Genomic DNA, 23,165 nt, shown 5'->3' with positions numbered 1-23,165 from the left:
CCTCACTTAGAAAGCAGCAGCTGTTTCACATTCTGTATCACATGACATCCTTTCTAACAAGCCATTTTAGAGCATCCTTCCTCAGTATTTTGAGGGATACAGAAGAGACTTACCAGTATTTTGCTGCTTATTTCTCATTTCACCATCATGAACTGGTAATATATCGTTTGTGTGGTGCTGCTCTGTATTGTCAGAGGACTAATTTAATTATTTTTATTAACAGTACCTTAATTGAATTTTTGAAAGACAGATAAAATTACAAACACAGCACAGGAAGAGCATAGGAAGAATGTCTGGCAGAGCTATACAAATAGATGTACTGCTTCAAATATTCCCCAAGCTGTTGAACAAGACGTGTAATCTGTGAAGGATTATGTGTAAGAGGGAGAAAGATACTCAGAGCACTAATGAAGCTTATTCGTGTGGTCAAAGCCAGTAGAAAAGGAAAAAAATAAAGTCAGACACATGAAATCACAAGTACCTCCAAAGTGCAGTGGCTGTTTTTCTGTCTCCCAGACACTCAATCAAAAAATAAAATAAAAATTATTCTAATGCCTTTGCTCTAGAAGAGAGAGAGAGAAGGCTCCTTCAGGAGAAAGAACCAAGGGGCATTATAACCCACAAATCCCTAAGAGGTGGGTGTTAAAATGGGGGAACCACAAACAAATAAGTTTCCTAGTAACTCCAGTTGTTCTGTAACACAAAATACCCATGTTGCATAAGGATCATCAAGTCCCACAGCTGTGTTTCCACTGAGCTGGAGAGTTGTTGGTATTCCTGAGCTGCCACTTTGAATTCCTTTTGAATCTCTTTTAGGATAACTTGGTGGTAGGATACACTGATACAATACCATTAAATAGTACCTTTTAGTGAATGTCTTCCAGAGTTCCCATCCTTTGCCTTATTCAGCAGGTTGTCCTAACTTGAATGTAGAAAGTCCATGTGCCACAAGAAACCTGGTAGCTGAGCAAGCTTTGTCAGTGACCACGCTTCCTTATATTACTGACAAATGTGCTGCTGCAGAGTCTTTGGTAAGAACAGATTCTTTCACCTTTTTCTGGAGGAAATTTCAGCATTTCAAATTGTTTAAATGCCATTTCCTAATGCTTTCCATGCACTTTACAAAATAGACACAACTGGGAGACTTGCTTTGCTCCCCAGTCAGGAGGACCATGATGGGAGATCTGGTGAAGATAGACAGACACCTACCACACACATGCATGTGTCATGCTGGGATGAGGTACCTTCAAAATTTAAACAGAATGGCTGCAAGCATTTTTATTCCAGGATAGAAGTGATTTTTTTCTAGGTAGACTGAATCTGCTCTGAAATGTTAGCTCAGCCTACATTTACTTTTGCAACTGGAAAACATTTAAAATTACATTTTCTAAAGGGAAAGCAACTTTTTTCTTAACTTGGGTTGTTTAGGCCAAATAGACCATTTTATTAAAGATATGTTCTAAATTCTGTTTCCCAGACACAAAAGCCATGATAATCCAAAAATGTGCCTTCTTGTAGGCCTTTCAATATGATTTCCAGTAACGTTTTAAAAAAATAGTAGTATATGAGATGAATCCCAGATAACTGCAGTGTAATGTCTAGTGGTTTCATTTTCCAGGGATGTACTCATAAAAGTTCATTTTTAGGGGTCTAAAGTAATCTTCGTTTTATGGGGCAATTAAAGCCTTCTGTTTTGATGTTGTCTGCTGTTCTCTGTGGGATTGATCCAGAGTCAAATACATACTGTTAAGGAAAATTCAGCATGACAGTTCACTGCTGGCATTTTTCATGGAGAATTGCAGTATTCTCCCAGATGGAAAAGAAACTTACAAGGGAGTTTTATTTTTTTATAGGTTTATATTATAGTTAACCATTCTTCCACTTATCACTGCAGGTACATGGAACACTGCCTGGTTTTGGAGTCTTTCCGCTTTATATAGTACAAGTTATGTTAATATTTTTTGACACTTGAGTAAGAAAAATTCTTACATTTTATCAAATTGCTCTTTGATTATTTCCAGACCTACATAATATCAGTCACAAAGGTAATACAGTATGAAATTTAGGGTTCTGACAGACATGTGTCTACAAATGAAAATCATATTGCTGGAGCTGTATCAGCCCCTGTCTCTCTGAGGGATGATGGTGCCATGAGTGCAGAAACATCTGATTTGCTTGTGAATCAGCTCCACAGTGGTTACAGTTCACTACATTTAGTGTTTTGTAGGTAAACCTCTGGTATTTTCACTTTGCTTTATATCACTCAAAAAAACCAGAAGTGGTTCTCCAGAAACTGAGTTGAGAAGTGACCCCAAGGTATTTCGGACACGGGAGCTAAGGGAGGGATGGCAGGAGTGTCTGTCTCAACTCTTGCTCCGAGTCCCACTGTCCTTGCTGGTAGTCAGTCCTAAAGCTGTGCAGTCCTTTGGTGAACTGGGGAGAGGCCAAACAGGCTGCCCCTCTTGGTAGCAATCTGGGAGCAGGCGCCTGTGCTCTGGAAGCTGTAAATCACTGCTGCCCTGGCGAGGAGCCTGGGCTCCCAGCCCTGCCTGCCTCAGCCATCTCTGAAGGAACTGCAGTGTGAAGGACTGCCTTTTGTGTCCTTTCTAAGGGGTCTTCACTAGCAAAGAGACCATAAGCCTTAAACATCAGGATGAGGCAGGCAAGGGTCAAAATCTTATGGGAGGAAATGAGTAATAAGGACGTCACAAACCATCTCCTGCATTATTTGGAGTTGTGCCCTGGGTATGTCATCATTTTCCCTTCTCTCTCACTGAATCTCCTTTTTATAGATATATATTTAATAGTAGCCTCAATGACAGTGAAATGGATGAGTGCAGTACCCGTTAAATGCCAACTTCCCCCTTGTATGGCATCCATCTGTAAATGCACTTAGAACAAACATCTGCTCCCAGAAATTACTTTCTGGCCTGTGCTGGTTTTTTCAGTGTCTACCAGGCTTTTCATCACCTTCCCCAGTAATCCCAGCAAGTCCACAAAAAAGTAAAGATCCTTGTTTGTGTGACATTGCAGCCACTTCAGCTGGCTTGCTAAAACTAAAAAGTTATAACTTTTGCAACCCTATTCATACAAAGAGAAACTTTTCAATTGTGAAGGTTATCATGTAGGTTAGTAACCCAGGTTACTTCTACACTATCATCTGGATCCCACAAAAATTAAAATTCATGTAAAGTACCTTTTCCAGCTAAAACTTGAACTGGTGGATGAGTATCTAGATAGTAATCTTGAAAGGCAGAATGTTACAGAGACTGTCATACAGCTGCACATTAATATGTGGCCATTCCCTTCTGAAAACAAAATACTGACCTGGTTTTAAATATCAGTTTGCACATGGTATGACATGTAGTATTTTGCATAGGTTTGCTGACTTAAAATGTGTATATAAGAGCTGATTGGTGTTATCAGAGCTCTGCTGTTTTCCCTGAATCAACTTGGCAAAGGTTTCCTATTCTTTAGCAACTTGACCACTTTCTTTTCTCTCCATTGAATTAAAACTTCCTGGATCATTCTTCACAGAAACAGTTTTAAGACTCTTGACATGTTACCACGTTTCTAATATTTGGAGTACTGAGAAAGCCAAGAATTTTTTGTCATGTTCATATAGAATTTATATCTGTAAATCCAAAGTCTTGTGAATTTATTAGACTTGTATTTATACCTGTATTATGTCCCTGAGGTGTTATGCGTAATTTAAAGGTTATCTGAAGCCATCTCCATACTGCCTAGAAAATAGTTTTTCATTAAAAATATTTTCAGTCTGTGAAGATATGCTGCCAGGCATTTATATTAATACTTCTATAAAAGAAGGAAATACTTTCTCACATGTGATTAAAATGTGGAAGTCATTAACACAGGAAAGCCATTGAGTCCAAGAATTTAACAGGACTTCTGAAAGGTTATAGCCATCAACAATATACAGGGTTGTAATTAATACAACTAAGTAATTTGGAAAAAAGTGCTAAGCATAGTGTTCAAGGATTCAGTTGGTCTTCAGCTATCAGCTCCCAGTTGGACAGAGATTGCTTTGTCAGCCTCCATGGTTTCAGCTTTTCTCCGCAGAGCATCTGGCACCAGCCCGTGCGCGAGACAAAACCCTGGGCCACGCACATTTGCTGTGACATGGGACGAACACACTCCCTGCCTGCCTGCTGGCTGATTTAAAGCATGCAACTTCTGTAGTCATTGATCACCCTACACCAGCGTTCTGTGCATATCCAACACCCTGCTGTTCCGTGCGTGTAGGAAGCAAGGCACCGGGAGCTTTTATTGCTAGGCTGAATCAAAGACGGAAAGATGATGTTCACAAACAAATAAAGTAGATACAGACACTCCCCTCTTTCTTCTAGCTTTGACAGCTCTTTCTCATTCCTGTGTTTCAGCTGTGGTCAGGCACGTGCTCTGCACTATGCTGCAGGGTCAGGCACAGTTGCAGCAAAGCAGCAGGAAAACAAAGGAGATAGAACATGCAGTGGTGCACAGGGAGCAGAGTAAAGCCTTTTCTCTATGCACCAGAGAGAAACATCATGCTGCTGGCACTGCCTATGTTGGAGTGCTTTGTGTCTGACACCCTGAATGAGCTGTGTTGACTGTAGAGCTCTGCTCCAGACTGTAGGAAAGAACATCAATGCCAACGTATTTGGCACCTGTAGTAAAGATGTGATGCAGAGAGTAGACATGGAATTTAAGCACTCTGCAGGTAATCTGTCCAGAGTGGGATCAAGGAATGCTTGTGACAGCACAAATAAGTTCCCTCTGAGTTCGTGAAGCTCTTTGTCACTTTAATTTTCTCAGAGAAAAGTGGAAAAAGAAAAAAGCTAAATTTCTTTGGTACCTTTCACAGAAATAAAATAAATTTAGAAATAGCTTTACTGTCAGTATTTATTCTCACAGTCTGAGAAATGTAATGTGGAAGCAAAGATAAAGCGGTGTTTTCCTACAAATAAGCAACAAGAAATTTTCAAATGAGAATGACTACATGAAATTCCAGTTTCTGGAGAGGATGCTGCTGGTGAGATTGCAGCAGGATCTGTGGCTGCATTCAAGGAAGAGCGCTCTTGCTCACCAGCAGCCTCTGTTCAAGGAAAGAGCCCAGGCAGGTGTGCAGCAACACACTGCTGGGGCACTGCAGCTCTTCAGGTGAGTTTGGTGTGCCATCTTGGGGGGACTTGTATTCATGGGGTTGCCAGGAGGGAAGGAAGAAGGCTGGACATTAGTGGATGTGTTACAGGTTGTGTTTGTTATGCCTTGGCTGAGCAGTGGAGTTTTAAATTATTTCTTTGCCAAAAATGAAAATTCATTACAGACTGGCCTTGTTTTGATTAGGAAGAGTTGGGGGATATATCATAAGAGTAAATAAAGCTTATGGCTTTGCCTGCTAGTTTGTTCACTTTGGCATTAGAGAGATTTCTGGGTTTTTTTGTTTTTAGTCTTTTTAGCATTTACTCTGTATGTGCACTAAAACCTTTCCATGATGATGGCACTTTTACAATTTTTCTAGTGCTTGAAAGGAAGTTCCCACAGACTATGCTGTATTAGATGTTTGTCAGAATATAAAAACGTTCTGCTAACTTGTGTTGGAATGCCGAAATTCATTACCTTCCCTTTTTTCTTTTTGTCCTTTCATATACTTCATTTGGGAAAAATACTACCCACAAAACATCTGTTTGGGAGTTGGTTTCTTCAGACTGAAAAAAAATGGGTTTCCAAATGGAGTTAATTTTAATTAGATGGTTTAGCAACATTTTTATTGCTTTTGTGAATAAATTGTTATCCCTTGTTTTATTGCATAAACTCTGGTAAGGGAAGTGACTTGCTGCAAGTTCATAGAGAACAAACTGTGAGAAACTGAGAAAGTTGTACAAAAATGCTGATACAGCATTCATTATGTAATAGAAAAAGATGTTGCATGCAGTGTTATTTTTAAATTTCAGTTATATGAGACTAAGATAAGAATCAGTTACCAATTTCAAGTTCCATTATCCTGGCAGTACCTCAGCTCCTTTTGGCAAATCATTTAACCTTCTCTGCTTCCTATCTAACAATTTAAAGTGATGACCTTATTTTATTTATTTCCCAGATGTACTTGAATTATTTCATTCATATGTGTAAGTACTTTGAGAAGAATTATAAATATAAATTAAAAATACATAAATCTTTATTATACTATGTAAGGATACACATCTGTAGGATAAAGACTGTGCTCTCCATCAGTTAACAATTTTTTTTTTTCTTTGACGATTAAATCTGTCTTGACTGCTTGTTGTGGCTCTCTCTCAGTGAACAGAAATTAGAGTTTTAGCATTTTCTTAGAGAAACTTTGAAAATCAGTACTGCCATAAGAAAATTAAGTCCCACATTCATGGCTAGAATTTTTTCCTTTCTCCTTACAGCTATTAGTGCTGTTAAGATGGCTTACAAAGGAGCTGGCTCTTCTGAACACTCAAGTTCATCACAAGTCAGTAGCGTTCAGCCTTTTTCAAAGTATTTCTATGTTCCTCCATTTTCCAGGAGAAGTGTGAGCTCCAGCATTGGTTATTCAAGGTTTGCTTTTCGTAGCAGACTTGTGAAGGCCTCTTAAAATAGTGGCTGGAAAATTGCTGATCTAAGTAATATCCTTTCTTCTATTTTGTTCCTTGTCAAAGGGGACTGCAGTACATTCTGGTATGATTCTAGAGGACACATTATATTGAATAGTGTGTAGTGCCAGAGTTCTGCAACAGAATTGTGACTCAGACAGTTTAACAATTTGGCATCCTTGTATCCATTGAAGATGGATCCATTCTGATCTTCTGGGTTAGGAACAAACAGAAAGGAAAAGCTTTTGAATTCTTCAGTGCAGCTAAGATGGCATTGACCATATCAAAACATGCATGCGCTAAGTAAATTTAATTTGTAAAGAGCAAATAATTTAAATTGTTTATCCAAACAAGAAGTGACTTGAGAAAGTAGATATAGAAATTTGAGCTAACCAGGTTAGTGATGCTCACAAGTCAAGGTTTGTATATGATGACAGTACAGTGATAGTGGCTGTTGGTGACCACCACGATTGGTCATTCTTGGGAGACAAGCTTCCCAGTGTCTTCTTTCTGACACTTCCCATGATACCTACAGACCAGAAAGCAGAACTGTGCCATGAAGTGTACACCCTAGCTTTTATTGTCTCCCAGTCCTGAAAACTAGATTGTGTCTACTTAGATGGGACTAGCAGAGTATAGTCACTTCCTCTACCACTTTTTCCCAGTTCTGTTGTTTTTAGGTGGTTTCCGAAGATGTAATACCCTTTGGTACCACAAAGGTCATCACTGGCACTTGGTTTAAATCAAGTAATGAGACCAAGCCAGTTAAAAATAATTAATTTTAAGGAGTCCTTTGCTATAATACCTTTATGTTCTTTAGAAGCAGTTCTTCCCATGTGTATATACGCACGCATGTATGATCCCAGGCACACACATCATCTTTGCCTGATATGATGTTTCCTAGGAAACTTCACTTACTGAGGTATCAGTGGATCCAGCTAATTATAACCAAAAGGGCTAGCAATAAAAGCAGCTTAATGTGCTTTTTTTTCACCACAACTATACAATCTTTTTTGATTTTTCCACATTGTAATTTGCCATTAAATGACTGGATGATGCTCCTCACACTCTTCTAGTATGGTGTGCTGAGAAGGGTAAAGTTTGTTGCATGTTGAGCACACACATTTGCTTCACATGGTCTACTGCTGCCACCATCTCCAGTTTCTGAGTTGTAATTGAGGTTTTCTCAAAGTTACAAAGATTTTAACCAAAATGTCATAGCAAAGATCAGCAGCACAAAGTGTGACTTGCTCCCAGAGTTTGCATAACAGCACTTCTAAAGAAACACTTGGTACAAAATAAACAGCTTTCAGAGGAAATGAAGGGTGCCCAGTCCCTCGGTAAATACAAACTGAGATGGGTCACCAAGATCTCTCCCCTCCAAGTACCACAAAACTTGCTCTGTTTTCAGCAGAAACTGAGCTGCTGGCACAGTTTGGACACCTCCTCTTTACCAGGAGACTGAACACTGAACTAAGCAGGAGAATTATGTACCCATGAACATCAGATGCTTTAAATATTCCTGTTGCTGAAACAGCACTTGGGGAAAATGCCTTTATCCTCTGGATTTATTCCTTCAGAGGCCCATTTCCAGCAGTGTCTGATATATTGGACACTTTTCAAGAGTGGGAACAGCCCTGAGAGCATTTGACATCAGGATTGAGCTGCAGGGAAGGATTTCTTCTGGATGAGGAGGTGATTTTGTACAAGAGGCAGTAAGCAAGAGTCCTTTGCCAGGGATTCTGTCTAAAACCCAAGGGGGAAAGGAAAATCAGGATGTAGGCCTTGGTCAGGGGAGCAATTACTTCTAGAAATGGATTTGAGTGGGCTGGGATGAAGGAAGTGTTTTGGAACAAGTCACCTGGAATTTGTAGTCCTCATTTTTTTCTCACCCCCTCCATTTCCTTCATGAATGTTTGTTTTTCTGAGGGGTTGTTTGGTTAAGTAGCTTTCATTTTTGTAGTATTTTGTTTATCAATTACCCTGCATAGGGCAGAATACTCTGTGAAACATAGTGTGGATTGTACAGAATATAGCACACTCAACTAACACCATCCAACATGCTACCTCAGAGAGGTGTGTTTTTAAATTAAAATTTAATATATTTTTCCTGTTATGCTATTATAACGGGGACCATTTTCTTCTGCTTCAAGTGTGGTTTTATAAATTCTAAGATTAAAACGAGTTGAGAGAACTCTGCCAAGAGGAACTGCAGTCATATATGTGAGTCATAAATATTTTACTTAATTGGGGAAATTGCTCATTCTGTTACAGATTACATCTCTTCCTAAATATTTTATTTAATAGCTAGAAAAATGTCCTTTATGGGTTTTTGGTGCTTCAGCACATCACTAACAACAGCATTTGAGTTTCGGTATTACACTGACTGTTTCACCAAGAAATCCCTTGCTTCCTTTGGGATGTGCACCCAAAGATCTCTCCAAAAGCTGTACTGGACAGATGTGGCCTATTGTGTGGGTTTTGTTTATTCCCTAGGGTGCCCAGGAGATCACTTTTGGGAGTTCAGGTCATTTCCAGTCGAGTCATTTGTTGGATCCTGGTAATCTTTCAGAGGATGTAGGAGGGCACAAGTTGCTTCTGCCTAACTTGAGTACCTGGCAGCAAGGCCAATTTGGATTGTATAATCAATATTCAGTACTTTTATAACTTCATCCAGATGCTGAGAGCAGAGGAGCAATGTCCATGCATTTTGTTGTTATAAATCCTTTCACAAAAGTCGAACAATAGCCAAGTATGTGTAAAACTTCAAAGAGTCAATTATAATAGAATAATTGATGCCAGATGGACTTCTCCACCTGATACTAGTCAACGTGCTAGTGAAAAAGAGCCGTTTACTGCAAGCAATACAACAGCATATGTTGGGGTAGCATCAGCATCTTTTCAAACATTATTTTAATCAGTTTCAAAGCTGCTAATGTGTTGAGTTTCTTGCTGTGGTTGTTCTTAGACATTGCAGCAAGATCCTTTTTTGTTAAAGATTTCCTGAGAAGGAAATATGATCTTTGCTCTCCCTAACTCCCATGGCCATCATCAGGTTTGGCAGATTTTCATTAAAACTTAAAAATAAACCATTATTTAAACACTAACTAAAGATCATTGGTTAGCTGCTTTCAGAAACCCTTGATATCTTCAGGCAATGAAAGACAATAAGATAATATTTTCTTAAACATTATGTAGCTATAAAAGTAGTTTTTCTAAAAATATTGCCAATTCCAAAAGCGAATTTACGAGTTTGTAAAGGTTGATATTTTTTGAAGGACACGTGAACTTGCCTCCATTATGCATATGTTTTTCCTATTATGAGATTTGGAGGTCTGTTTGCTTTTAAGAGGTGGTGAAAGGTCACTCAAGTATCACTTTAGTGTGGTATAATTCCCCTCTGTAATATGTGATGGTTGGATGAGATGAAGACTATATTGTGCATTTTTTTGTTTCGGACATTTCGTTCTTATGTTCTTCTTGTGATGGAGGAGGATGGGCAGTCGGGGGTTGCAGGGAATGCTGTTTTCTTAACTATTCTCTTTTGTTATTTTCATGTAAATATTTTTTTCCATCATTCAAAACCTGAGGTACCTTTGAATTGATAGAGCTCTGCAGACTGGAGGAATTTTCCAGATCTGTGGAACAAACTTCAAGCAGATCCTGTAAATACTTGGTTATTTGCTGCCTAATTTTTCTGTACCCTTTTCACCCTGAGTTCCTCTGTGTGCTGTTGCACAATCGTGTGCTTCAGAGTGCTCTAGTCCTACCCACGGATAGTCTCATGAAGTATTTCCAAATACAGGTTTGAAAGGGAGAGTGCAGGGACCGTGAGGGATCCAGTAAAGAGATCTGCGCGCACTTCTACAGCCATGCAGTGCAGTGAGGTGACTGGTAATCTCTCTGTCCTGCTCCATGGGCTGCAGTTCCCTGGTGCCAGCATCACACGTGTCAGTGGGAATAATTGGCACTCAAAGCGCACCTAAGGGTAGGCATGACTGGAGACCTAGAAAGATTTCATCAGAAAGTAACTCCATTCACCTTTGCATGCCCTGAGACTGACAGATGCACTGAAATTGAGCAAATTTCTGGTGGTAGATCTGTCTTCCAGAGCTCTAACTCACACTAGGAAACCTTATTGAAACCCTGAGGCATAGCTCCTTCATGCTGTGCCTCAGGATTCCAACAAGTTCTGGCACGCTGACCATAATGCATACAGGTTTACAGCACTATTTATAAATCTCTCGAGTTTCCTCTTGTATTGTTTTTTGCTGAGGGAGTGTGGGATATACAATTCATCCCATCAGATTTTATTGAGGAGTTATCCGCAGTCATGTGCATGCTGGATTCTCTTGAGAAACAACATCTGTTTTCTGCAGTATTTCAAGTTTGAAATGGTTGTGAGTAGTCGTAGCTTGTTTAATTAACGAAAGGATACAATTCAAAAATATGAATTACTTCCATTTCTTGTCAAACACAAAGTTAACTCCATAAGCCATAGAATAGGGAGCTTTCCTCAATAAGCTACTTGCTGATCTTCCAGTATTTTCTAACGAGTTGTTTGCCATACTTTATGTAAGTACAGATTCCTCTGATTTTCTTTCTCTATTCAACAGAAACAATGTTATGCCTGTAAAACAGACACTTCTTGTCTTATAGGTGAAAAAGACACTAAACATGAGTTGGATGTAGTCCTTGGGACCATCTGTTTTGCAAATTGTGCCATTGTGCTAACCCTCTTAAGGCATCTCAGGTTCTGTTAGGATCTTTTCATATAGAAAAATGAAAATATAATATAGATACATATATGGATGAATACATGCTCAAAGGCAGGATGTCAACTACACTAATAGGCATTTGTATGATAAAAAACAGAAGCTAAGCAACAGAGTTCCTCATGGGAACACAACAAACCTGCCTAGTAGAGTCTTGGTGCTTGACTGTGTGCAACTGTTACGTAGATCTCATGGCCAACTCAAATTACAAGTCAACACATAAATTAAATTATTTAAATTTTAAAATAATTTAAATGAAATTTAATTACTCTTCCAGCAACTTTGGTTGCATTTGTGGAGAGGGTGTGGAGCAACACTTTTATATGGCTTTCTTGAAAATAACTGCCATTCTCCATTTGTAAGGAAGCTTGTTATGGTTTTTTTTCTTCTGTCATGTAAGTAAACTTCTGGAGGATCATGAATGTCTAATATAACAGTAACCTTCAGGCATTCTTAACTAAAATTGTATTTTATCTTCCACCAGCTATGCATTTCCAGGAGTGTAAATGATCCTTGGGATAAGCTGACTGTAAGACTTGCTGCTCTTGCCTCCTGAACACAGAATGCCACAGTAACAAATAGTGTGGTATTTTTCACGTCATCTTTCTGCAGTTAATTCAGATGTATGGACAGTTGCACAGTTTGTAGGGAAAATGGTCTGTTCCTAGAAAACTAGTTCCTATTAATTCCTAAATTATTTGTATAACTTTTTTTTTCTTTTTTCCCTGCATGAAGTATTCATATGTATTGCATTAAGCCTTAAGGTACCAAGCTTAAGCCTTGTATTTTTACTTTCCCAGGAAAAGTGTGATAGTAGCAGTTTTGATCAAATTAAGTATTGGTTATTTCAGCCATCTAAATCCAGTTTGTGATTTTCAGTGGATAACGTGCTGTCATTGTCCACTTCTTACCCTGTTCTTTTCTCACAGCCACAGTGTGCAATGTTGCATAGCTACCAATCTACAACCCAGATGTTGTTATATTAGAGTAGAGAGTTGTGCTGCTCTCTGGGCACATGTATAGAGCATGTATATTTTATAAGATGCCAAGCAAGCTACTGTATGACTATAAATTTCTGTGGGTTTTTCTCATGCTGTACATACCTGCTAATTACCAAAGTGATTTAGGTTTTAAGCATATTTTTTCTTTTGTTGTTCGTTCTGCTTTTTCAGGTTTTAAAACTGAAGTCATTTTAGTAATTTTATTATTTTTAGTAATTTTAGTTATTTCAGGAGGCCTTAGAGAGGTGGAGATAGTCTGTTGGGTACTGTGCAGGAAAAGAAGGTGCTACAGCCAGGAATGGTTAGCTTTCCCCCTCCGTGCACAAAAATCTGGGCTCTGGTTACTGAGGTCAGGGAGAGGGATCCCTCTGGATCATGCCTGCTGGAGTAAAGACCAACTCACTTATTAATACCTTCATTCAGCATCATGGAAAATGGTGAGAGGGAGGAGGATCATCCTCTGCAGCCATGTGGAAGGCCAGTCAGGTGAAGCCTCACTGCAGCCTTGCAGCCAACTGAGCCCTCTTTTCTGTCCTGCCTTTGTGGTTGAAGGAGAGAAATGGAGGCTGGAGAGGGAATAATCAGTAGTACTCTCCTCAGCCAGCCAGCCATCTCCTCCTATTGGCCTTGAAGTAATGAAAAAGGGATAGATTCTTCTTCATGTTACCTCTGTGTGTATAGGTAATGAGAGCAGAGAGTAATGATCATAAATTTACATGGCTTTGCCTGTTTGAAAGTCTGGGCCATGGGAAAAATGACAGTACATAGTTTATTTTCAGTCTGTAATTCACATAAGTATTTGTCCCAGAGTGTTTCTTCTGGAGGTTTTTTTTTTTTTTTGCATTGTAATTAATTTTATGGAGCAGTGGTTTTAATTCAAATGAACCTATTCCCTTTTGTTGACTTCAGTTTGCAATATGAGAATAGTTGTATTTCCCAAACCAGCAATAAACTGGTTTGATATTTGCATTTTCTTTAAATGTTTTTTAAACAATTTTTCATTAGTTAATGCTGTAGAGTTTTTCTGATGTAGGACTGTGCCTATGAAAGAGAGAAAAAGAAAAAATCCAAGTCCAAAATACAAAATACATATGTAGGACTTGCATTTAATATTTAAAAAAAAAAAAAAAAAAAAAAGAAAACTCTTCCAAATTTGCTAAAGAAATAGTTTAAAAACATAACTTGGAATTTGGGAGTTTGTTTTCAGATGTGGAACTGCCATACTCAAAGTAACCAGAAAGTTGTCTTTGGCAATTTGTTCATTCCCCTCCCAGTGACATGTAATTCATTAAGGCAGTTCCTTGTCAAACATTAACTCAGAAACTGGAAGGAATCTGAGACCAAAAATAATTAAGTAACCCTAATGATGTAGTAGTTTAACTACCCTGGCCAATGGATAAAGAATAGTAGCAAGGTGTTTTAGTACTTAGCTAAGATGCCATGGCAATGTCAGCCAATAAATGATGTCATGTAGTCAGAGGCAGGGTTTGGTCCACGCAAACTGACAGTTTTGTCTTTTAATCCTACTACGTACCATAACAAAACATCAGGAAGGACTATATTTAAAAACAGAGGAAATGTACTGAGGCACTAGAAGAGCTCATTGCATTGTTTTTCCCCTGAGCTAGATCTCAATTGAGATGATGCCTACGCCTTTCCCCCTTCTCAATATGGGATTAACCTCTGAAATGGCAATTTACTCTCTGGAGTAAATGGGATTGTGCTGGGGAGGTCTTACCTTTTGCTTGTATTCCCATGATGGAGTCACTGTGTGAGTATTTGAAGCAAAGCTGAAGCATAAGGGAAGTCCTGACCCCTTCCCTGAATATGCAGCAGGTCAGGTTGAGAGAATGAAACACAGAGCAAGGGGGGCCTGTAAGTCTGGCACTGTGGAGCAGCTAGGATGGTGGTCATAAGTTTTTCCTCTTTGGAGGCCAGTTATCCTGTTGAGGCTTGCCTTTGGCCAGAGAAAACACTGTAGCTGAGCTGTGCTTGTAGGGGAATTAGGGAGGATGGAGGTTGGAGGTTGCCTGGCTTTGAGGTCTCTGCTGGAGAGCTGGAGGTGATGGCTGGCCACAGTGTACTCTGGCTGCTACCCAGGCACAGCCTGGGGCTGGCGGTGAGCAGGTTATGCGCTGAGCAGATTTAGTTCATCAGCCAACCAACCCTGGCCACAAAAACATGTATTGACATCAGGTCAGTGTGTTGAACAAGGTTGGTTGCAGTAAGATCAGAGCCAGCTCCAAAGCAGAATCTTTCTGAGGGCTCCCAGGGTAAAATTTCCCTCTTCCAGCAGAGCTGTTTCAGCTCGTTCATGGAGACATACCCTAATCTGACCCTTTCTTGTGTTTGGAGTGTTTCTGGTACTCAAGTCAGTATAATTGTTTTTTTTCCTACACAGCCATGTTTGAAGGTTACCTCCTGTGATCAGGTTAACCACCAGTTTTCATGAACTCTGCTGACTTGCCCTTTTGTTTGTTCCTCAAAATCTAGCAAATAAGTTTTAATGCTTAAAGACTCTCAGCCAACCAGTAGTCAACCAAAGTTGGACTTCAGATTTGTTTTGAGAGATTGTAAGGTCTTTCATCAATGTAGATATTAATATAGGCTTATTATAGCAGGGGCATTCTCCACTTTCTCTACTTACAAGGTTGAGAGATCGAAAGGGTTTAAGGAGTCATTAAGCCCAAATGCTGTTTTTAGAGTTCCTTGAATTACTGGGAATATAGTGCAATATTCAGGGTGTGAATCCAAAGTGACCCAAGTTGATCCAAACCAGTCCTGTGTTAAAACTGTCCCACAGGCACAGCTTTACACTATGCCAGTGGTGGCACTGGAAATAGGGAAGCCCTTCCTGGCTTAAGGACTGAAACAGGAGAAAATTAAATAGATCAAACACCAGCATTATTCTGCCAAACCTGCTCTCCAGACATCTCCTTTGCAAGGGAGAAGTGAGGAATCCTGAGGCAGGGAGCTGGGAAACGGGAGAACCTCTGATTTAAAGGGGCTTAAACTGTTGTGGGGCACCTCAAGATTCCCATGTCTGTCATGTACCTTTAATTGCTGCTAAAAATGCCAATTTCAAATAATACTATGAGTACCCTGAGCAGAGCTGTAGTTAACTGTGTGATTTAACTCTGTGAAACTATTGACACATTTAAAAGTATGCAGATGCTAGTGTCTTATGCTAGATCAGGATCTTAATTATGCATAGTTTGAGATAATTGGGTTGCTTTAGCTTTGTATCTCAGCCTGTTAATTCTAACTACTAAATTAGGATTCAGCTGTAATTCCTGTATGTTTAGTAGAACTATTTCAATTTGCTCCTGACATTAGGTTAAGTGTTGTGATTAATTCTGCTTCTGTATTCTGATTTTCTCTGGGAGAGGTCTGAATTCAACACATTCATATCACCAGGTAAATTCAGACAATTGCATCTTTGCCCTTTGCTGTGTGATTTTTATTTTTTTTTTCAGAACGTATAAATGGATAAATATTCTGGGTAAATAATTTGAGGAACAAGCAAGTCCCAAAGGGTGTTCATTTTGTTACAGAATTTGTTCTTAGGTTGCTGTGCTAGCCTGTGGTTTGTGACTTTTGTTTTCTCTTTCTTGTCTTTTAGAAGCTCATACTTAAAATTAATCAAAAAAGTACCAAGTTTGACATTTTTAACAGAAACAAAAAAAATATGAAGATCACATCTGTGGTCAAGCCTGTGTTGAACAATCCAACCTTTCTCTTAATCTGAGGTTTACATGCAAGGGTAGACTGATTATCTGCTTACAGGTGCAGGAGTATAACTGAACGTCATTGTTTCCACAGATGAGCACCATGCCAGGACTGCCCACAAGGTCGTGCTTCTATGACATTGACCTTGACCCCGTCACAGAGGAAGTGAAAGGATTGTTTTGAGAGTGACATCCAAATTCAGGTCAGTCAACAGGCTTCATTTTCATGTTCCAGCCCAGGGGAGGACGTTTGTGCCTGGTATATGTGTAAGAAAGGTTGTCAGGAGTTTATCTAGGCTCTAGTTTCAATAAGGATTTCAGACACTTTTGGGGTGTATTTCATAATGTGAAATTTATCACATGGGTTTCTCATTTGCTGAATGGTGACTGGCACTTTGCTGTTGTCCAACAATGGTGTCTTTTGAATTTTCTGGCACTGTCAGTTTGGCATCAGGAGGAGCCAGCTCTGCAACTGTACTGCTCTTGGCTATGGAAAAAGCCAGTCTGAAGAAACCATGTCATTTTACTCACCTCAAAAGAAATACTCTTTGATACTACACTCACGTGGCAGTGTGTGTCTGTCATTACCTAGATATCACAGAAGTATTTCTCAGTTTGTTCATGAGCTCTGCTTTGTTTTTTCATGTTTTGTTTTCATAGCTGCTGTCACCTCTCTCAAATGGTAACAAGCATTTCAGGAACACAAAGCTGTCCTCTTTGCCTGTTTTTTATGCTGGATTCTCTCCCTTTTCCTCGAAGGTTGCAGTTCCCCCACCACCTCCTCCCTTTCTCTAAGTACTTAATCTTCTTGGTGTCCTGCTTTAATTTTGTTCAGCACATGTTCCTCACTTAAAAATACAAGATGTTATGAAAATATTTCATGCTACTCCATTTTAACCTTTTAACATAATAAGTGGAGTAAGAGAGAATGTAACCCTGACTGAAACAAACCATGTGTGCCTGTCATGGGATTCTCTCCTTTCATCACTTAGCTCTCTCCCCCATTAGATTGGTCTGGAGAGTAAAAGGGTTTTTCTTTTCTAAGACAGAACAACACTATTACTATGAGCTAATAGGACTGTGATGAGACTCCAGATCAGCCACAGCTTTGAGGTGGATGTGCCTAGGTGCTTCAGCCCTGCTTTAGCAGTCCTTTCTTACTGTAGATTGAGAGAAATTTCTATCCATTTTCTACTTCTGTGTTTTGATGGATTGTTCATAGGAGGGGAGAGGTTTGCACAACCCAGCCAGACCAAGTGAACTGTTCACTTGCCCACACACTCACATGAATGCCACAATATTCACATCTGGTGAGAGCAGATTCTTCCAGTTTGTGTGTGCCAGTCAAGACAAGTAAAAAGCATCTAGCTTGAAAATTAACCTGCATGCACAGGTAATTACCTGTATGCAAACCATCCCTGACTATTCTGTGGCTGGGTAGTGTTGCACATACCACTCCTTGGCATATATCCCATTTCTGTTATGATACTCATGATATGTCTGACAGCTTCATGCATACATATTGATTCATCATGTGTCAGCCATGTAATTGCTTCTGAATCATTTGGAATGACTGTGGAATCCTAATGTAAAATCTATATGCAGATTCACATTGTCTGCTTAATTGGGTGTTTACTGCCTAGTCTTACACAAATCCATCCAAACCAGGGACTGATGAGTTTGGAAGAACAACAGTAATTAAGCAGACAAAATACTCCATTCCAACTGTGAAGGCCTTTCATTGGAAGCTGTGCATGAAATGAAAATGTTAAACTTGGCTTTTAGTAAGTGATGGTGTTTTGTCAGATGTAAAAATAAATGCTAAAAAAGTCACAAACATGTGATAGGTAGGAAATAACATATATAGCCAACTGTTAATGAATTATTTTGATTTCATTATGGAGGTATTTTTGGCATCTGACAGAAGAATGATTCATTGAGTTTAAGCCTTTTAAAGAAAAAAGCTGGCTTGATGTATTTTTTCATCCATATAGGCACATGCTCACCTGTGTTCCTACCTTTAACAATCTAAATAAATGCCTTGAGAGTATGGTAATACCCTGAGAGCACCACACAAGGTAGTCAAGTGTTCATTAGCTCTAAAACTCATCTGGTTCATGTGCAAGATTTGTACATTGCTAACTTTGGAAGGAGAGAGAAATAATATTCCCATGTAGTCTTTACTCCCAACTTTCTGTGGAGAAGAGTAGTAGTATTCTTTGTTTTCACATATTCACTGCAGTGAACCCACACTGTAGGTGATACTATGCTTTGAGGTCTTTGTGGGTTTGTTTCTCTGATGGTAGATCAAGGGATTTTTTTCATTTAATTTGAATTCTTCAGCATTTTAGTGTATGATGTAATATTACTAATATTATGGTGTGTTGCCAGCTCATTAGGGCTGATTCAGATCTTTAAGACATTTTAATTGAAAAATATTTAGAAATTGGTAGAAGAGCTGCAGATGTTTCATTATAAACATGCTTGCAGAGCCGAGAACAGTTGTTTTAGTGTGCAGTTAATATCCTCCTCTGCAATACATATCTTCATCAGACCTGTGAAAGAGATACAGGCAGAAATTCCTGTTTCTCAAGATGCTCTGTGAGGCTCTGGCTGAGCTGAAACACTGGGTGTCATTTGCCACTCTGATTTTTCTCTACCACTTCACACCAGTCATTTGAACATGCTCTAGGAAGTCATAGAAGAAAAGACCTTATCATAAAAGTCAGCTCTGTTTTTCTTTGTTGACAAATAGGCAATACATGGACACACAGTATTGCAGTCTCTCTGTAGGAGCAACATGATCTATCAAATAAAATGAAACATTAATACACAGAAATGAACCCAAAGGAATCTGGCTAGTCCTTCATCACTGGCCACTGTCCTATTTAATTATACTGCCCAACTTACACACTAAGAAAGTTGAAATTGTTTCCTTAAGAGTTGTCTGCAGGGAGCACCAGTCAGAGTAAGACTTACATGGAGACAAGTCTGCCAATAGGAAGAAATTTTTAAAAAAAAGGGTAATACTTGCCCAGTGAGCGGAAGTCACAAACTGGACCTGCACAAGTAAAGTCTGTTAAGGACCCTGTGAGCTCTAAGGATCCCTCTAATTTAATCAGTGGCAGTAGGTGCCTGCTCTTACTGAGAAGGCTTTGAGTATGTGGGTTGATGGCAGCAGGGGGAAATTGTTCTCCTCAGCTGGTTGTGACTTTGTAAGGCTGCCACTGTCCACAGTGTCTGATGTATTCTCGCATTCCTCTTTTCAAAACTGGCAGAGCATCAGTATTATTTTAAAACACAACATGGATACTTTGCCGCCCTCAGAGCTTTTCTGAACTTGAGAGGAATCCCAGAGCACTGCCCGTGAGCATCTTCATGGCCATGAAGAAGTCCATAAGAGCTGGAGATCAAAACTGGTGTTCTAAAATTGCAAACTAGTTGTTAGATGTTTTCATCTTAATTTATTCAGATATGAATAGAAAGTGTTCTAAGACCTTTCCCTTACATCCACAAAACTGAGCCTATGAACAAAAAAATGCTTCTTTTAGTCGCATTCCACAGTATTTGCTTTCAGTCAGCAACAATTACTACAGTAATGTGCAGTCTGAAGTCTGTATCATGCTGGAGTATGAGTACAGATTTTTGTTTCTCACCTAGAAGGCTACACAGATAATAAATAGGAGGTACATATGGCATAACATTTTTATTTATTACGGTTAAGGCAAAAATATCCCATTTCACTGAAGCACTCATTTTAGATTGTGATGCTTTTTTTTCTTTAAAGAAAGCAAAGATATTTTGTTTCAATGTATAAATTTCTTATCTTTGTCATTTCAGAAGCCTGAAAATTAAGAACTGCAACTTTCCTGTTTCCTGCAAGTAGAAGACAAAAAAATGAATCTGAAATATTCCTGTTATGTGTCTCTGGAGGAATGTCAAGATAGACCAAAGAGCAAAAGTTTATTCTTTCTTCAGACTAGTTTTTATGATGAAATATAGCAGTAAGGTTAAAAAAAAACCAAAACAACAACAAAAAAAAACCCACCAAAAAAACCCACACAAAATAAAAAAAACACCCGACCCAGCAAGCTAAAGTTTTACTCGCTGTAATGCAGGAAGCTCTCTACTGGGGCTTACGTTTGTTTGTGGATAAAATGACATTGAAAAAGAGCAGTTTTTCAAATCAGAGTTTTTGTCTTTTCTCAGAGGACTGTACAGAAGTACTTCCTTTATCATGTCTATCTACTAAAAACTTGCGTAAACATGATTATGCTGTGTGACCAAGCCTCTTTCTCTCTGAAAAGTACTTTTGCTCCTGGCATTCAAAAGCTGAAACTACACACAGATTAACTGCACATTTTTGAGTTATCATCAAGCGTTGCTCTGGATGCGTTTGGGCAACAGCCAAGCGTCAAGCAAGGAAGATATTAAACAGAGAAAGAACAGAGCATGTATTTTGTAAAATGTTTTTAATGTATAATTTGTTTCCTTGTTGGGCAAAGATCTTTTGAAACACTTAAGCCATAGCTGTCTTGTATCCGTAGGTCTGTCTTTACCCGAAGCGTGTGTTACAGGCTGTCCAGCTGATTATGTGCTTGTTGTGGTGAAGCTGGTTGTTCAGACAGGGCACTGCTCCTTCTGAAGCACTGTTTTGCTCCTGTTCATGGCTAATGAAGCCTCCTGCTGTGCTGGCTGCCGACCTAGAGTTTTTCCCCTGGCAGCACACAACGGCCCAGTAACAACAGAGGAACGTCCATCAAGCAGGGATGCGGACAGGGCACAGCTTTTTCTGCTTCATTTTGCAGGTTTTAACGACCATACTTGTACAAGTGGAGGGTATTTCCATTTGAAGGGGTATTCAAATAAGTTGAATTGCAAACCATGTGCTTTAATTTGTCATAGTAATTTCACTTTCCTGGTTTTTCCTAAAACCTGTAGCAAAATAAGCCTTAGGCACAGGATATTGCATTTAACTTTCTAAGCTACTACTTCTCAGGAAACTCTTGCTGACTGACTGTTGGTCCCTTCAATAACAAAAATGTGACAGAACAATAGGGTGAATAGAGACAATAGGCAATTGTTTTTTTAGGTAAAAAGCGGTGAAATAATGATGAGAGAGTTTATTTTCCTGGTGACGTTTTCCATCCTGTCGCTTTGCTCTGCTTACGCACATCTGCATGTTATGGGCTTTTGCAGTGTAGCCTTGGTTCCCTTCTACAGAGCCACATTTGGAGACTTAATTATCTCAGGAACTCTGTAGTAATTGAGGGGTTTGTTTTGGTTCTTAAAATCATGCTTCGTTATTTATAAACTGAAAACTATAATTATGGACAGTAGAGCAAACTGGGGACAATTAATTTTGCCTTCCCTGGAGTAGCACGGAAATGTCTGCTGACTGCATTTCAGTGCTATTCATAGCGTGGTCCTCCAGCACCACGGAGATTGCTGTGAAGATAAATTTAAATGTAAAAACTAGAGCAATTTAATATTTTATCCTTACTAGATGATAGAGCTCATAACAGCCTAGACTGTGGATGCTTTAATTACACTGGAGCATGACAGACATGGTAAGTAGAAAGTCAGATACTGGGAAGAGAGGTTGCTTATATTTTCTATTAAATTGTGCCACAAAATACAGCTTAGTGCTGTTCATAAATACAACAGTGTTGTAATTTACTCTTGCACACACTCATCTGTCTAGCCAAAAAATAGCTAAAGTGTTTTGGAAGAAAATAAGTGTGGCTTCAAGACATAGTTTTCCTAGTAGCTTCCTTACAGGAAAAATAAACAAGATTTTCCCTCCATTTTGTCCAGAGAAATTCAGAAAATACATAATTGTGCCTTTCTGGGAGTCACTGTGGTTCCCCTGCAGGTGGACTGGAATTGTCCCCATGCAGTGCAGGATCCTACATGTGGCACTGGCTGAGTGCCTGTGAAGCTTCCCTATAGATGTGGATGTCCAAGCAACAACTTTTATGAGTAATCTCATGCTGCTGTTTGATACTGTCTATAGTTTTGTCTCCATCATATTCCTTCAGCCCACACACACTGGGACCATTTATTTGGCCCATCACTCTCTCCCTAAAACACCACTCCAGCTCATTTAGTTGAGAATTGACAAACATCCTGTAATTTTTCTACTGTGATGTGCACAAGATTTGTTATATTGTTTACATAGCTTCAGTAATTCAAGGAAAGCTGAAATGACCCACTTGTCTTTTGTGTAGCTTTTGCCCCACCCCATCTAGTTAACTAGCTTCAAAATCTCTCAAGCTATTGCATTTTTGTTCCTTTGTCATGATCCAAAGGGACTGAGCTATCGGCCACCAACTGAGCTCCAGAAACTGACACAGTATGGTCCCGGGGGCCACCCTGATTCTGAGCCCTTCCTCCAGAAAAGGTTAAGGTGAAAACTTTTTAAGATCAGTCTTTTATTGGTATGTGTGTCAATTGTGACATGGATGTGACTGTGGGACTCCTTTTTCTGCATCGACTCTGAGCAATGTTGTCACATGGCAGAACCACAGCTTTGTAAGGCAGCTTGCCAGGCTTATCCCAGCATTTGCTGAAATGTGTCTAGCACCATGTGGTTGTTTATTATCAGAAGATCTGCTTTCTGTAGTGACTGATTACTTTGTTATTGCTACTGCTGAACTCATTCTGCAATGACATTGAAATACTTCAGAATACATGCAACAGGTTTCTTCATTTGTAGTTTGAAATTCAAGCTTCTGGAATTTCAGTTGATTCAGAATTTCATGATCATGAAAATAAAGTTTGTGTGCTAACATTTCTTTTGCAAGTGGTGTCTGTCTGAATTTATTAATAAATACATACATTATTTAATATTATTCTCTCTCTCTGACCTTGTCTACTTAAATAGTGTCTTTTTTTTAAATTCCTCATAAGCCACTTAGTCTTGTCATGCCGATGTCTCCAGCTAAACACAGCTGTGCCAAGGAGGAGAGGAGCTCAGCCATATTATGGTGAAGATGTGAGCAAAGCATGCAACTCTTACCTGGCTTCCCAGAACCCAGGAAAGTATTTGGTCCCTGGCTGTTG

The 23,165-nt window shown here is 39.2% G+C and overlaps 1 protein-coding gene across 2 annotated transcripts in view; it reads left to right on the top strand.

Annotated features, from left to right (window-relative positions):
* MTHFD1L (methylenetetrahydrofolate dehydrogenase (NADP+ dependent) 1 like) overlaps positions 1-22,905 on the top strand; it is a 144,808-nt gene extending 121,903 nt beyond the window's left edge. For both annotated transcript variants that reach the window (XM_033055572.1, XM_033055573.1), the window contains 2 exons: positions 16,195-16,303; positions 19,941-22,905. In XM_033055572.1, coding sequence (XP_032911463.1) covers positions 16,195-16,284 — 90 coding nt within the window. In that variant the 3' untranslated portion in view covers positions 16,285-16,303; positions 19,941-22,905. The remainder of the gene's footprint in view (positions 1-16,194; positions 16,304-19,940) is intronic.
* The last annotated feature ends 260 nt before the right edge of the window (positions 22,906-23,165 follow it).

Source organism: Catharus ustulatus, chromosome 3 (assembly GCF_009819885.2).
Source record: "Catharus ustulatus isolate bCatUst1 chromosome 3, bCatUst1.pri.v2, whole genome shotgun sequence".
Taxonomy (NCBI): Eukaryota; Metazoa; Chordata; class Aves; order Passeriformes; family Turdidae; genus Catharus; species Catharus ustulatus.
The sequence above is the reverse complement of the archived record's forward strand: the minus strand, read 5'-3'. Positions and strand labels throughout refer to the sequence as shown.